The sequence below is a fragment of the Danio rerio genome, chromosome 12 (assembly GCF_049306965.1).
Source record: "Danio rerio strain Tuebingen ecotype United States chromosome 12, GRCz12tu, whole genome shotgun sequence".
In the NCBI taxonomy this organism is placed as follows: domain Eukaryota; kingdom Metazoa; phylum Chordata; class Actinopteri; order Cypriniformes; family Danionidae; genus Danio; species Danio rerio.
The window spans coordinates 9,202,516-9,216,811 of record NC_133187.1 but is presented as its reverse complement, the minus strand read 5'-3'; the positions used below and the strand labels follow the sequence as shown (position 1 = coordinate 9,216,811).

General features: G+C 36.8%; 1 protein-coding gene across 47 annotated transcripts in view; it reads left to right on the top strand.

The window, feature by feature from the left end:
• jmjd1cb (jumonji domain containing 1Cb) overlaps positions 1-14,296 on the top strand; it is a 229,500-nt gene that overhangs the window by 153,544 nt on the left and 61,660 nt on the right. For all 47 annotated transcript variants that reach the window (XM_009306514.4, XM_073918201.1, XM_073918202.1 and 44 more), the window contains one exon: positions 3,428-3,541. In XM_009306514.4, the coding sequence (XP_009304789.2) occupies positions 3,428-3,541 (114 nt within the window). The remainder of the gene's footprint in view (positions 1-3,427; positions 3,542-14,296) is intronic.

The following is a 14,296-nucleotide window of genomic DNA, read 5'->3' as shown; positions in this document are numbered from 1 at the left end:
CCAAATCAATTACACAATTTATTAATTTGGCAATAAACGAGCTGAAATCATGTAATTTTCCAAGCAATTTTGTAGTTTTGATTGGGACTGAGGTTGATTAACAGATTTATGCAAAAAAAAAAAAAAATTTCGGATGCATTTTTACAGCAGTTTAATTCAGTGGATGTTTTTATCCTGAACATAACAAAAGGGAAGTAAATTTGCCCAGAGTGTATCGTTGAGTTCTTTAAGAATTTAAAGCATTTTCTTAAAATCTCTGTCCAAATAAGATTTGTCACCAAAAACATTCTGCTACCTGAAAAAGTTATGACCAAATTAAGACTCAAAATCACCCCAGAGTGGATGAAAACATCCCCAACAGTACATAAGTGTTAAACGATTTTAGTGCAAAACCATTTCAGAAGTGTACATTGAGTAATAAGATATCCACTATTCATATAATCCTCACCCCACATGAAAAATGATAATAAAAATAACTTAAATTAATGAAGTTGTAATTAAATAAATATCAAATAATACAAAAATAACTTTAAATACAAAATTCATTTTAAAGACTTGTATTGAGAACATGGTCTGAAAATCTCTGGTGCATTTATTTTTTATTTTTTTTTAAATAAATACAGTATTAACTTTTTAATGACCTCCAGATCTGCTCGTAGGATTTATGGGAATGTCTGCAACGCTAAACTAAAATGACATCTAAATCCATAAGCTCCTGGTACATAGCTTTTAGAGTAGCAGAGCATAGTTGTAGATGTAGTGTGTTGCCTCCCAGCAGACATGAAGAAAAGATTGTGATGGTGGTCATGTGCATCTAGTCCCATGACTGCCGTGTCTGCATGTAGTATGAAGCCCGAGACCAGATGGCATGCCAATTTCACGCACACACACACACTGATAGACTTAGTTCAGCTGCAGTTTTGTGCTCTGCGAGGTCGGGCTTGTAATGAATCCAATTACTGTCCACTCAGTCCAGCTCTTGTGTAGTCATACTAGTGCCAATTTAGCCTTCTGATTCAATTAGAGTCTCAGGAAAGACCTCTGATCTAAGGTGAAGCTGCAGATGTTTACTGCACCGTGAGAACATGCTCTTAAAGGCTAAACATGCTAAGGTGCAAACCTTAGTATGATTAATACATTTCAAGGCAAACACACAGATTAAAACAAAGTTTTACCTTCATTGGTTTGTATTTTTTGCTTTTCCAAGCTTCTTGCAGTCATTGAATATTGCATATGTACTGCAGTGCTTATGAACAATTGCAAAGAAGAGTTGTAGTTAGTTGAAAGTGTGAATTTTTATCTTCAAATTTCTAAATGAGCCTCTGGAAGTCGCCACTGGCTTGCATGGTTCAGGAACCGTAGAGTTGCACATCGACGGATTTGCTCTTAAGTGTTTGGACTCTCAGTATTGAATATAAACCACACTGAACTGATCTAAATTGAACTGAACTTAGGGTGCTTTCACACCTGCCTTATTTAGTTTGGTTAAATCGCACCAGAGTTTGTTTTCCCTCTTGGTGCGGTTCATTTGGGCAGGCGTCCCACATCATTGATGTGTATTATTTGTGGGTAGTTTTGGTTACACAATAAAATGTATTTGGTATTTAATCCTGTACTATCTCAGAAAAGAAAGGCTGATTCATACTTCTGATTTGACACATTGTGCAAGCTCTGTGATTGGTCGACTTGCTAGCAGTGATGAGTGGACCAGTATAGGATTCCGACGGTATGATAACCTTGGATAAAAATATCACAGTTTGACAGTATTCTGTTTACTGCTCTAAAATATATTGTTTTTAAAATATCTGGGTAAAAAAACTAAAACTTTTTCTCCCCTTTGAACACAATATATTTTATTTTGAGAAACATTTATAATATTTTGGAACAGTAAACACGTCAAGCTAAATAATTCAAATGAATCTTTGACTTCTGCTGTTTTCATTAGTTTCAAAAACACTGATTTCTTACCATTTAAAATGGCATCTTTGGAGATCTTTTCTGTTGGAGATATTGTGGTCAAAAAAAAAAAAAAAGTAAATAAAACATCTTACATATACATTAGGAATGGTATAGCATAAAATTTTTGAAACCTTGACTTTATCGTTATCGTCCCATGCCTAATGATGGGTGTGGGGGATGCTGAGAGCCGCAAACTTGAAACTTTACAAGTGTCGTGTCCCGTGAAGGAGCTCCAGATTGAAACTTTTGTTTTGTGTTTACCTTATTAATAAAGTAGTTGGTTCCCACCTCTGAATATACCCATAAAGAAACTTTACACAGAGAAACATAAAAACCTCACTGCCAGCTAGCCTTTCAGAAATGTTATTGCAGAGCAACACAAACAGTGCGCAGAAGTACTGTATAAATGCATGACTACATACAAGGCAGGTGCCATGGGTCACAGCGATCGATTGACGCAGAAGTATAAATCAGCCTTAAGACTGTTTATATCCCTTATTTCACACACATTATTATCATATAAGCAAAGTTCAATATATATTGAACTTTAATTTGTATTCATTTATATACAAAATATTAATACATATAGCAGTTTCAGTAAATGAAGTCTTAATGAATTCAAATCTAAAGTATTTTGACCTTGCAGTTACTAAGTTTTTGTGTGCCAAATGTATTCATTTTATTGGTGCATGTCTTAAAAAAGGTCTTAAAGTCTCACATTTAATTAAAAAACTACATTTGAAAAATTCTGCTGATTCAGTACCCTGCTTAATTGAGCACTGGCAGGAATAGCAGCCAGCAGGGGCTTAACACACTCGATATTGTTCAGTTTTTACCTTGGTTACATAATCTTTGGTTATCTTTTTTCCGCCCAAACTGCTTGTACTTATGCTTATACCTGGGCTAGCAGTTATTCCTGCATACTTTGGTTTCAGAAATGTGCAGATTCTCAACCCTTTTTTTGCATAATCGTGAAGCTATTGTAATTAACATTGGTGGAATTACAAAAAATAGAAATCCGTATGTGTGTGTTTCTGTTGTGGTTCCTCATTTTTAGCTGTTTGGCAGGATGCTGAAACTAAACATCACATGAAAGTTACAGTGACTGAACAAAGAATATGAATGTTTATTGAAGTATGAAGTGAGGCACTGTAATTCATGACAGGTTTCATGTTGGTAAACCCTTCTAGCTAATACACATCGGTGTAAATATGGTGCTGACCCCCAGCAAAGTAATTGTTAAATGCAATAAAACATTATTTATCCTGCATGAACAATGGTTTGATGACCTTTAATAGACTGTTACTTGTGGCAGTGTTTATGTAATGTTTAGGTTGAATGAAAGCCCATGAAAAGGGTGCATCAAACGTAGCTGTGTTCTATTTGAGCTGTCAAGCATGTCACTCATTCTTTTTTTGCAACTGACGCCCAGATCATTGACTAATCAGCGTGTTTACTGTTTTTACAGACGTTCAAGCCTCTGGTAGGGAAGACAGTGTTCGGGTCCATCACAGCCATCGAGTTCTTCTCTGACAGACACCTGGACTTCAATGCGGATGAAGGAGCCTGTCAGCCCTATCAGGTAACGTTTGCTTTGCATTGTCTTTCACATGCCTGGGTTACGCGAGTCTGCATTTACACTGAGCTAAAAGATGACCTCTCCAGCATCTCTGTCTAGATGGGAATCTGAAGAAGCCTTGTCAGTCTAGTATTGTCTTCCAAGATAGATCTTCTGGATAATCTTCTGGTAAAAGGTGGCCTAAAACTGACATTTGAAAATAAAATAGGGTGAGACCTAAAGTGTTAGTTCACCTAAAAATGAAAATAATATTAATAAATAATCACCCTCATGTCATTCCAAACCCACGTTCTCGAACTTCGTAACACAAATGAAGACAAGAGCCCCTTTCACACAGTGATACTGGTAAATATCCGGAATTTTTTTGTAACTACTTTTCCGGTAAATTCAATAAAAGCGCTACTCACACAAGCAAGGACGTTAACCAGAAATATGCTCCAAATGGTTGTATTTGTAAACATAGAAGGGGTCTGACTTTTGTTGATGGTTTCATTTTTATTTAAAGCTTTTGCATTTATGCAGCTGCTTTGTCCCAGAGACATCCACAGGCAGAAGCGCGAACCGCAGCTAAATGTGTACAAATTTGACTACATTACAGATTCTGTGAATGGATAAGTATTGTGAGCAACTTCGATGAAAATATAAGGAAGAACACTTTTTTTATGTTGAGATGTACATAATATGTGTGCTGGCGCTCACCGGAGCATCTTTTCACATGCACACGTGTCAAGCAACTAAAGCAGAGCTTGAAGGTAAACAAACATCGGTTTATCATAAACATTTTCTCAATATTTTTTTACACATAGATACGTTATCTGACTAACATTTATTCATTTATTTTCTTGTCGGCTTTATTCCAGTCCCTTTATTCATCCGGGGTCGCAACAGCGGAATGAACCGCTAACTTATCCAGCAAGTTTTTACGTAGCGGATGCCCTTCCAACCGCAACCCATCTCTGGGAAAATCTGACTAACATATAGTAGCTAAATGTGTCTGGAAAAATAATATTTTCATAAACAGCGTGGATGTCAATGCATCTGAATGCTAAGTCCTGAGTTCTAATGCATCTGAGTTCTAATCGTGAACTCGCTCTTCCCGGCAATTTTCCTTCTGCGTTCACACAGAGCAGCATTCCAGAAAATTACTGGTAATGTTAAGATTTTTCATTCCAGAATATTGCCGTAACGAATTTGAGGGTATTTTCAAAAAAGACACATGATCCCTTTTTGGAAAATTGCTGGTAAAAAGGTCCTTTTTTAAGTGAAATCTGAGATCTCCCTCATGTGTCATTAACAGGAAGTATTTTAGTTTACTAATAAAGATATTCTCGTCACATCAACTGAAGCAACAGTTACTGCTATTGAGTCAATAATTGTTTTTTCTTTTTAGTGGATGATTTTTTTCAAATTTGCAAAATAATTAGTTCTAGTTAGCATATCACCCTGTTCTTAATCCCTGTCCCTGTTCTTAATCATTACAAATGACAAATACAAGCTTACTACTTCATTCATTTTCCTTTGGATTAGTCCCTTTATTAATCAGGGGTCGCCACAGCAGAATGAACCGCCAACTTATCCAGCATTTGTTTTACACAGCGGATGCCCTTCCAGCTGCAACCCAGTACTAAGAAACACACATTCACACGCAGACACCTGTACCACATATCACATATGTGACCCTCGTGAACACAGTGATGCCAGGGCTCGAACTAGCGACCAGGCGACTGTGCTATCCACTGTGCCACTGTGTCACAAGCAACAGATAAACGAGCTTAGTTTTCAATATTCGCATCATGTATGCGTGAATTATTTAAATACCACCCTTCCTGTTCAACACAAAAATGTTTAGCGAACACTTTAGCGAATATTGTCGACAACTTTTTCTGTAGATCAATAGTTATTCGCAATATATATGACAGAAAAAATACAGTGTGCTGAACAAATGGTGATTTTGTTTTTTACAATGCACCTAAAGCATCTTAATTTGTGTTTCAAAGATGAACAAAGGCCTCAGGGGTTTGTAGCGACATGAGGATGAGTAATTAATAACATACTTATCATTTATGGGGGAACTAATCCTTTAATTTTGTTCCTGTAGGATCAAGTTGGAATGTTAAAGGTGAACGTGATCTCATGTGACAGGTTGTCCCACATGGAAACACATAATCACAAAATATATACAGTATTGCTGCAAGTGTGAAGGCAAGATATTTAGATTGAATATTAAGGTACATTAATAAAGAGATGGCATTTATAGCTGTTCTATAATAAATACTGCAATATTCCCTTTCAAAGTTGCTCATTTTGGTTCCATCGGGTTGTCCGTCCTTGTCTCGCATTCCTCCAAATCCCCCGCCATCAGAATACATTTCCTCCAGCTTCCACTAATGGCTCCTGCTGGCTGGATGGGTATATACAAGCTGGTCAGCTACATGAGCTTGCCTCCGTGGGCGCTTCATGCCCGGCGCGCTAATAAGGACAACAAACAGCCTCTTCCATTGTTCTGCGCTAAGCCACTCTCATAAACAGCTTAATTAATCTAGCTTAGATAAAACACACAGTGGCAGAGAGAGCGGCTCTGAAAACAAACACACATGACAGATGGGAGGAGACGCTCTCCACTGCTGGATTCATATTCACGACATGCTTTATCCCCAGTGTTGCGGGCTCACCTCCATCCTGCACGGCGGATAATGAAAAGCCATCTGCCAGCAAATTATCGCTGCTCTCTCTCCCCTCCCCTGAACCCAAACCTGGGTGTAACGTGTGCAGGGGAAATTGTTGTGATATTTTTTGAAGGGAATAATGAAACAGTTCTTTTTTATGTGTGTGCGCGTGTGTGTGTGTGTGTGAGTACTGCAGTGGCGTGCTTTACTTTGCATGCTTTCAGCGTTCACATTTCCGTAGGTGATGCAGACTAATCTAGTTTAAATCTGCGGGGAGGTTTGTGGTTAATCTCAGCAGGAAGCAGAAACAAAGAAAGTAAATGCTGATGGGTTTTGGGTTTATAATAGACGATGCGCATGTATTATTATGATAGGATTAAAAACTTTGTTCCAAAACTTTACCATAGCCATGCTTCTGATCTGAGGATCAATAAAAGATGTCTTGCATGTAATGGGCAAATCTTTATTTTTTCTTTCACTCTACATTAGAATGTATCCTGTACATTTTTACCATGTTAAACAGAAGAGACTAGCTAAAATGTTATCAGGTAGCACCGTATTTTGTATATCAACGCAGATTTGTCAGGTTCAATATCAGAATCAATTCATGTTTGCAGTGTTGGGCAAACTGCTTGAAAAATGTAGTGAGCTAAGCTATTAAATACTCCACTTAAAATGTAACTTAGCTACACTAAAAGCTAGCTTCTGTGAAATGTAGCAAGCTAAGCTAAAAGCCACTTGGCAAAAGTAGCTTAGCTACATCAAAGCTAATTTTGCAATTGTCATTTTTAAATCGAAGCAACTTAAATCTAAGTCAATCAGATCTTAGTGATCAATAAAACTGTCAATGAAACATATGAGGCAGAATTGTTCAGTTCAATTATTTACTGCAATAATATGCGGTACTAAACAGAAACACATGATAGTATATAAAACAGCAAAAACAGAAAATCCAATAAACTCAGGTGTTACAAACTTAAAATACTTTAGTAATTTATATTAGAGGGAAATATTTAGCAAGGAGCATTATATTGTATTTATATTTACAAATCTTTGTTAATGAATTACACTACATAATGTAGCATTAGTAACTATCATGAACTAATAGTAATTGCCATAGTATACTTCAGCTTTTACTACAGTAAACTATATATATATATATATATATATATATATATATATATATATATATATATATATATATATATATATATATATATATATGTGTGTGTGTGTGTGTGTGTGTGTGTGTGTATATGTGTACAGCATCAGTATTAACTAATTGCATCCTTACATGTATTCAAATACATTATGAGTTATGGTCACAAGAAATCCTGCTTCAGAAATAACTGCTTTCCCTCAGTCATCTTTCCATCAAGCAATATTCTTGTGTTTGCCTAATTAGTTGGCGACGTCACCGACAAGAGCAAGAGGTGGCATTAGCACACCAAAAAGTTTGTTGTCAACCGCCAAAAAACAGGAAGAAGAAGAAATCGCCATCCTCGCCATCATATGGATTTACTTTCTTTAGCCAGACACCGGCCTCACAGCTCCGTAAATGTCGTTGCCGTTACTTATTGATCCTCGATTGGTAAATGCAGCATGTGTTGATGCTATTGCGCTACTTGATTAAAAAATGGCTTCGCTACTGAAAAGCTATTTTTTTTCCCCCAACTTTATTTATAGAAATTTTCAAAAATTTACAAATATCACACATTTTTGAATATTATTGTACATTTTGACATAGAGAGAGAGAGAAGTAAACAAGGATCTAAATGATTATGACAATTATTAACCCCAGATATATTTATATAAAAATAAAAAATAAATAAAAATTAAACAACAACAACAGAAAAAATAAAATAAAATAAAATGCCAACCAACCATAACAATTGTTTATACACCAAACTAAAAGCCTGGTCTTGATGTCACATGAGATGTCACACAGCAGAGAAAAATGTCAAAATTAACTATCATCCAGTATGCAGGGAGTATACATTTCCATATATTCAAGGAGAGAGCCCCACATTTTATAAAAGTTTTTAGAAGAACCCTTCAAACAGTGTCTGATTTGTTCCAGTTTTATGATGAGAAAAATGTCATTAATCCACATGGAGTGAGTAGGTGGAGCAGCTGACTTCCAATGTAGTAAAATACGGCGTCTGGCCAGGAGGGACACAAAAGCCACAAAATCTGCTTTGTATCGTGAACAGTGAACTGACAAAGGAAGTGTACCAAACAGTGCTGTTGTAGATACAGGTTTAATTGCTTGTCCAACTACTTGAGACATTGTCTCAAATATTTCTGACCAATATCCACATAGAGTTGGGCAAAACCAAAACATATGTGATAGTGTTGCAGGAGCCTGGCGACAACGGTCACAGAGAGGATCAACATCAGGGTAAATTTTTGAAAGCTTGACCTTAGTCCAATGAGAACGATGGAGTATTTTGCATTGGATCCAACCATGTTTAGCACACACAGATGAAGAATGTACCCTGTATAAAATGTTTTCCCACAGTTCATCTGAAATGTCCTCTGCTGAAAAGCTATTTGATTTAGAAAGTAGCGACCCTACCGCCACACTACTGAGAAATGTAGTCACTACTCGCTACTGCCCAACACTGTATGTTTATTTACATAGCGCTTTTACAATGAAGATTGCGACAAAACAGCTTAACATAGAAGTTCAAGTAAATTGAAACCAAAGCAATCTCACAGCAATTCCTAACTTTTTGATTTAGTGGATAATTCGTATGAATTCGTACGATCTAATTCGTACAATTTAGTACGATTTGCTCATCAGTCAATGACGGTTGGGGTAAGGGATGGGGTTGGTTGCAACGCCTCCTTTTTAAATTGTACATTTTTGTACAACTGAACTACAAATTTGTACGAATTAGCCACTTAACTGACAAACTGTAAAATACTTGCGTTCCCTCGTTAGATTAGGCTGATTGAAACTGTGTCAGTCCAGTTTTCAGAGTTGAAGTTCAGTTTAGTTGAGTTCAGTGTGGTTTAATTGTCACTGTTGAAAGTCCAAAGACTGAAGAGCAAATCCATTGATGCGCAGCTCCACAAGTCACAAATCAAACAAGCCAGTGGCGAAGAACAAACTTCACCAATTGACGAAAGTGAAGGAAAAAAAATCTCGAGGGAAACCAGGCTCAGTTTGCCACGACCATTATTTTCTCTTGCCAAACTTCTTGTGCAGAGTTGTAGTCTAGGCGCCGGAGGCTGGAGAAAACTGGAAGTCCATCCTGGAGAAGCTGCAGGAGTGAGTAGGTCACCGGCAGGTGTTTAAGACTGGTCTGTCACTGGGGGCTTTCAGAAATCAGTCCCAGGCTCTCCGCTTCTCCATGACCACCACAGCTTCTGCTCAGGATGCAGCCTGCTCTAGGATTATGGATACCTTGGCATCATGTCATCACAGGTCTTGGATCGCATCAAGACAGTACAGCCCCAAAACACTACTTAATAGAAAGTAGTATTTAAATTAGAACATGTAATTTCCCAGGGTGCTACAAACTACTAGGTCTTACCCAATTGTTTGTAAGACCATTTTAATAGTTTGTAAAGTAATTCCTAATAATCACATACTCTTTCACACATTTTGATTAGTACAGCTCAGAATATTCATTTAATCATTTTTTTTTCAGCTTAGTCTCTATTTCAGAGGTCGCCATAGTGGAATGAACCGCCAACTATTCCAGCATGTGTTGTATGCAGCAGATGCTCTTCCAGCCGCAACCCAGTACTGGGAAATACCCATACACACTCATTTACACACACACACTCATACACTGAACAATTTAGCTTACCCAATTTACCTATAGCGCATGTCTTTGGTCTGTAGGGGAAATCAGAGCACCCGGAGAAAAACCAAGCAAACACAGGGAGACTCTTGCAAAATCCATACAGAAATGCCAACTAACCCAGCCAGGACTCAAACCAGCGACCTTCTTGTTGTGAGGTGACAGTGCTAACCACTGAGCCACCGTGCCGCCTCATGTTAACTTGTGGTGCATTAAAAATGTTAACAAGCATGGATTTGGATGTTTATAAAGCATTACTGAATGTTGAGGTATGATTACTAATAAATGCTGTACAAGTATTGATTATAATTAGTTCATGCTAGTAAATACGTTAACTAATGAAACCTTGTTGCAAAGTGTGACCGATTATATTTAGTTAGGTTGTCATGGCAGATATAGAAATTAGAGCACAACACAACTCACTAGAACATGAGTGTGTTTCACTGGCAGGTGCTTCACTGCGCCAACCACAGTCTTGAAAATGAATATTCCTCAATCCCTGAAATGTGACCCAGTATCTGGGACTCTCACAGGACACTGACACATTCCAACACACCGGCCTGTTCTGGATTCAGAAGCCCCGCCCCCATTTAAATATTCAGTGTCTGACCTTGGAAGTGCTTGGGAACTCTTGCCGTTTGCTTGCTGGAGTGTGATGAGCTGGCTTCCTCGCATCCTGTCCTGGCCTCTTTTCTCCTTCACAGACTTTTTTCTTTTCCACAGTTCAGTCCGATCCAGGGATGGATGGATGGATAGATGGAGGAGGGGCTGGAGCCCAGGAATCTGTTTGGCATAATCGCAACAATTGAGGCTCTGTGTGTGTGAGGCCAGCCGGTCGAGAGCGAGAGAAACAGAAAACAGGAGTGCTGTTATGGTGTGCATTACTGGAAGAGACTTCCACACACTTATTCTCATTCTTCTCTGTGGGCTCCATTAATGAGCGAGGCCCGAGTCTGGGCATGCATTTGTATTCGGTTATCCTTGAGTGGGATGGAAGAGGAGGAATTTGACCTCTGACTTGCAGTGCAGTTGCGTAGAGGACTTGAGAACTTTGTGTAACAATGAAACATGCTCTTGTTTACTGTCATGGCTGTTAAGGTACATTCACACTGACAGCTATTAAAGCACTGGAGGTCACCAAGTCCCTGTGCTGTCGGTCTCTGGTAGCTCTGTTCAAGCATATCAGAAGGGTTTGCACTTACATTTTAAGGATTCTCTGAATGTTTATCTATGTCTTCTGAGATGATGTGAGTGCTGATTGTGACAGAATGGGGTTAATTTAACACTATCAAAACATAATCAGTGGTTTACCAGTATAGACTTTTGTCATGGTCTGTATTCACACGTCAAGACATAAGCAAATACAGGTATACTTTAATAATATTATTAGCACATTTTATGCAGTGATGTGCATATTTATTTAATATCTTTACTCACATTTTAAATAAATAGATTGTTAATTAATTTGTTTGAAAACAAGTTAAATTAGGAATTAAATAAATATCAAATAGATTCATTTATTCTTTAGTTATAACAGGGCTCAACAATAAGGACTGCCCAGTGGCCCAGTGCCAGCGTGAAAGATACTGAGGACAGTGAACAGTATTGGGACTGGCCCCTATCGGCCAGTCACGATGAGCACGTTATTTTTTCCCGTAACCTGGTAACAACTAGTACAGCGAAAAGGTGGCAGCATGGCAGCAACATCAAACTATGAGGCTTAAAGAAAACACCTGTTTCTAAAGTCTTGGACGCAGACAATTACATGAGTACAAAAAAAAAAAAAAAAAGTTGTTGTCAGTTTGGCAAGTCATTTTTATTAAAATAATTTAGAATTGCAATATAACACCAGCACATTTCCATACTGCTCTTTCGTTTCAATAAAATCTAGAATTTTGCTCATTATACATTATTAACATTTTTTTAAATGTTTAAATTCTAGATTCACAGACATTATTTTGCCACATTATTTAAAATATGTGGCTAAGAAATAGCTATTAACTTTTTTTTTTTTGGTGGGGCCAGTGAAAACTTTGGCAGGGTAAGTAGAAATCTCAACCACTGGCCCAATCGGCCCAGTAGAAAAAATCCTTAGCGTTAAAATCATAAATAAATATAAACAATGCTTCTGATGCGTCATTTGGAAAGCAGAAAATATATAAGATGATCAGTGGGGGAAAGAGTACTTAAATCATACCTAAGTAAAAGTACCGTTACTTGTCAAAAAATGTAGTGCAAGTAGAGTAAAAGTATCTGCTGTAAATATGTCTCAAAGTAGACCTTTCAAAAGTTCTCAAGAGTAGTAAGTGGTTTAACTTAATGTCTAGCCAGCATCTAAGGATAGTGTTATTTTGATGTCCAATAACAACAAGGACATTTTCACAGTATGTCTGATAATATTTTTTCTTCTGGAGAAAGATTATTTGTTTTATTTCGGCTAGAATAAAAGCAGTTTTTAATTTTCTGAAAGCCCTTTTAAGGACAAAATTATTAGCCCATTTAAGCAATTTTTTTTTCAGATAGTCTACAGAACAAACCATCATTATACAATAACTAATTACCCTAACCTGCCTAGTAAACCTAATTAACCTAGTTAAGCCTTTAAATGTCACTTTAAGCTGAATAGAAGTGTCTTGAAAAATATCTAGTAAAATATTATGTACTGTCATCATGGCAAAGATAAAATAAATCAGTTATTAGAAATGAGTTATTAAAACTATTATGTTTAGAAATGTGTGAATGTGTGTGAAAAAAACACTCTCTGTTAAACCCAAATTGAGGGAAAAAATAAGCAGACGGGCTAATAATTCAACTGTACATGCACAAATATAATATTGTATAGCTTCCTAGTAAACATATGAATTTAAAAGATAGATTTGTGAGGGTACTTATATATGCTGAGCACTGTATACTTTAAGTAAACACAATGTTGTTAAGGAGAAATGTTTCGCCTCATGTAATTCAAATATACGGGACACCCAAAGATGTTCTACAAGGATAATAAAAAAAATAATCCATAGACATTTTTGCAGATTAAGCAAGTTATATAACTAATGCAAGGTATAACTGAGGCTAAAATATGTCACTTTATGTATTATAAGATGAAAAACTAAAGTAGAGCATTTTAAGTTAAAATAATAATTAAGTTGAAATAATAATATAACAATGAGTATGTTTACATGAACAACAATAATCCCATTTTAATATGATTAAGACAATACTCTGTAATTTGTGTGCAGTACAGACATGTAAACATTGCAGTCAACCTATTACCGTCGTGTAGTTGCCGCATTTGCGACAGGATATTCTATATACATACGGCTGTTTGACACTATTCTCTGCACCTACCGAGTCAGTAGGACCACAGACACCTGCATCACGAAATGCAGAGTTTTTTTTTCCCCCATACGCCAGTATCAAATTCCATTAAAACAACACTCTCCAAGCAGTTCCACTCATCCAATATCTCATTCGTCAAGGGGGGCATGCATGAAATGTTCCTGAAAAAAAGTGAAAGTGCCAAACTGCTGTCAAAGTTAACAGATTAAAAATGAAACACCAGAAATTACTTGAAACTTCAGAAGAAACGTGGATAGTGTGTTGACGCAATGATGTTAATCAAATTATTTGCTATAACTTGTTAAACGGGATCATGAAAGAAACATTCAAAGAGCAACTCATGTAAACACCTTAATATTGACTTATTCTGATTGAGGCAAAACTAATTTAATTACTGATGTCCATGTAAATGTAGTCAACGAGTAAAATGTACTGTACTTTTGTTTCTCAGAAATGTACTCTAGTAAAAGTTCAAGTAGTCTGTTTAAATTGTACATAAAAATAACACCCCCATAATATTGAATATCTACTGTACCGTAATCAAGTAAAATTACTCAAGCGCTTTATACCTGATCCCACCTGCTGCAAAATATTCATTTGTCTGAGCCTGCATTTAGCAAAGCAGAACATATATCACACAGGCGTACTCTCTGTTAATGAAGAAACATATATCACTCACACACACAGCTTGACTACCCTCCCCCATACACTTACACACATTCACGCCAGACAGCTACCGTTTTAGCATGTATATGTAAAACGCAAGAGCTTCCACAATGATTTAATCCGCACTGTATCGAATTAATAAATGTAACCGCATTAAAACACATTGATTAAAATTGGGCTGTGCGATATGGTAAGAATGCAATCTCGATAATTATTTTCCATATTCAACGATAACGATATATATTTCAATATAAGTTGTTAATGCTTCCAGA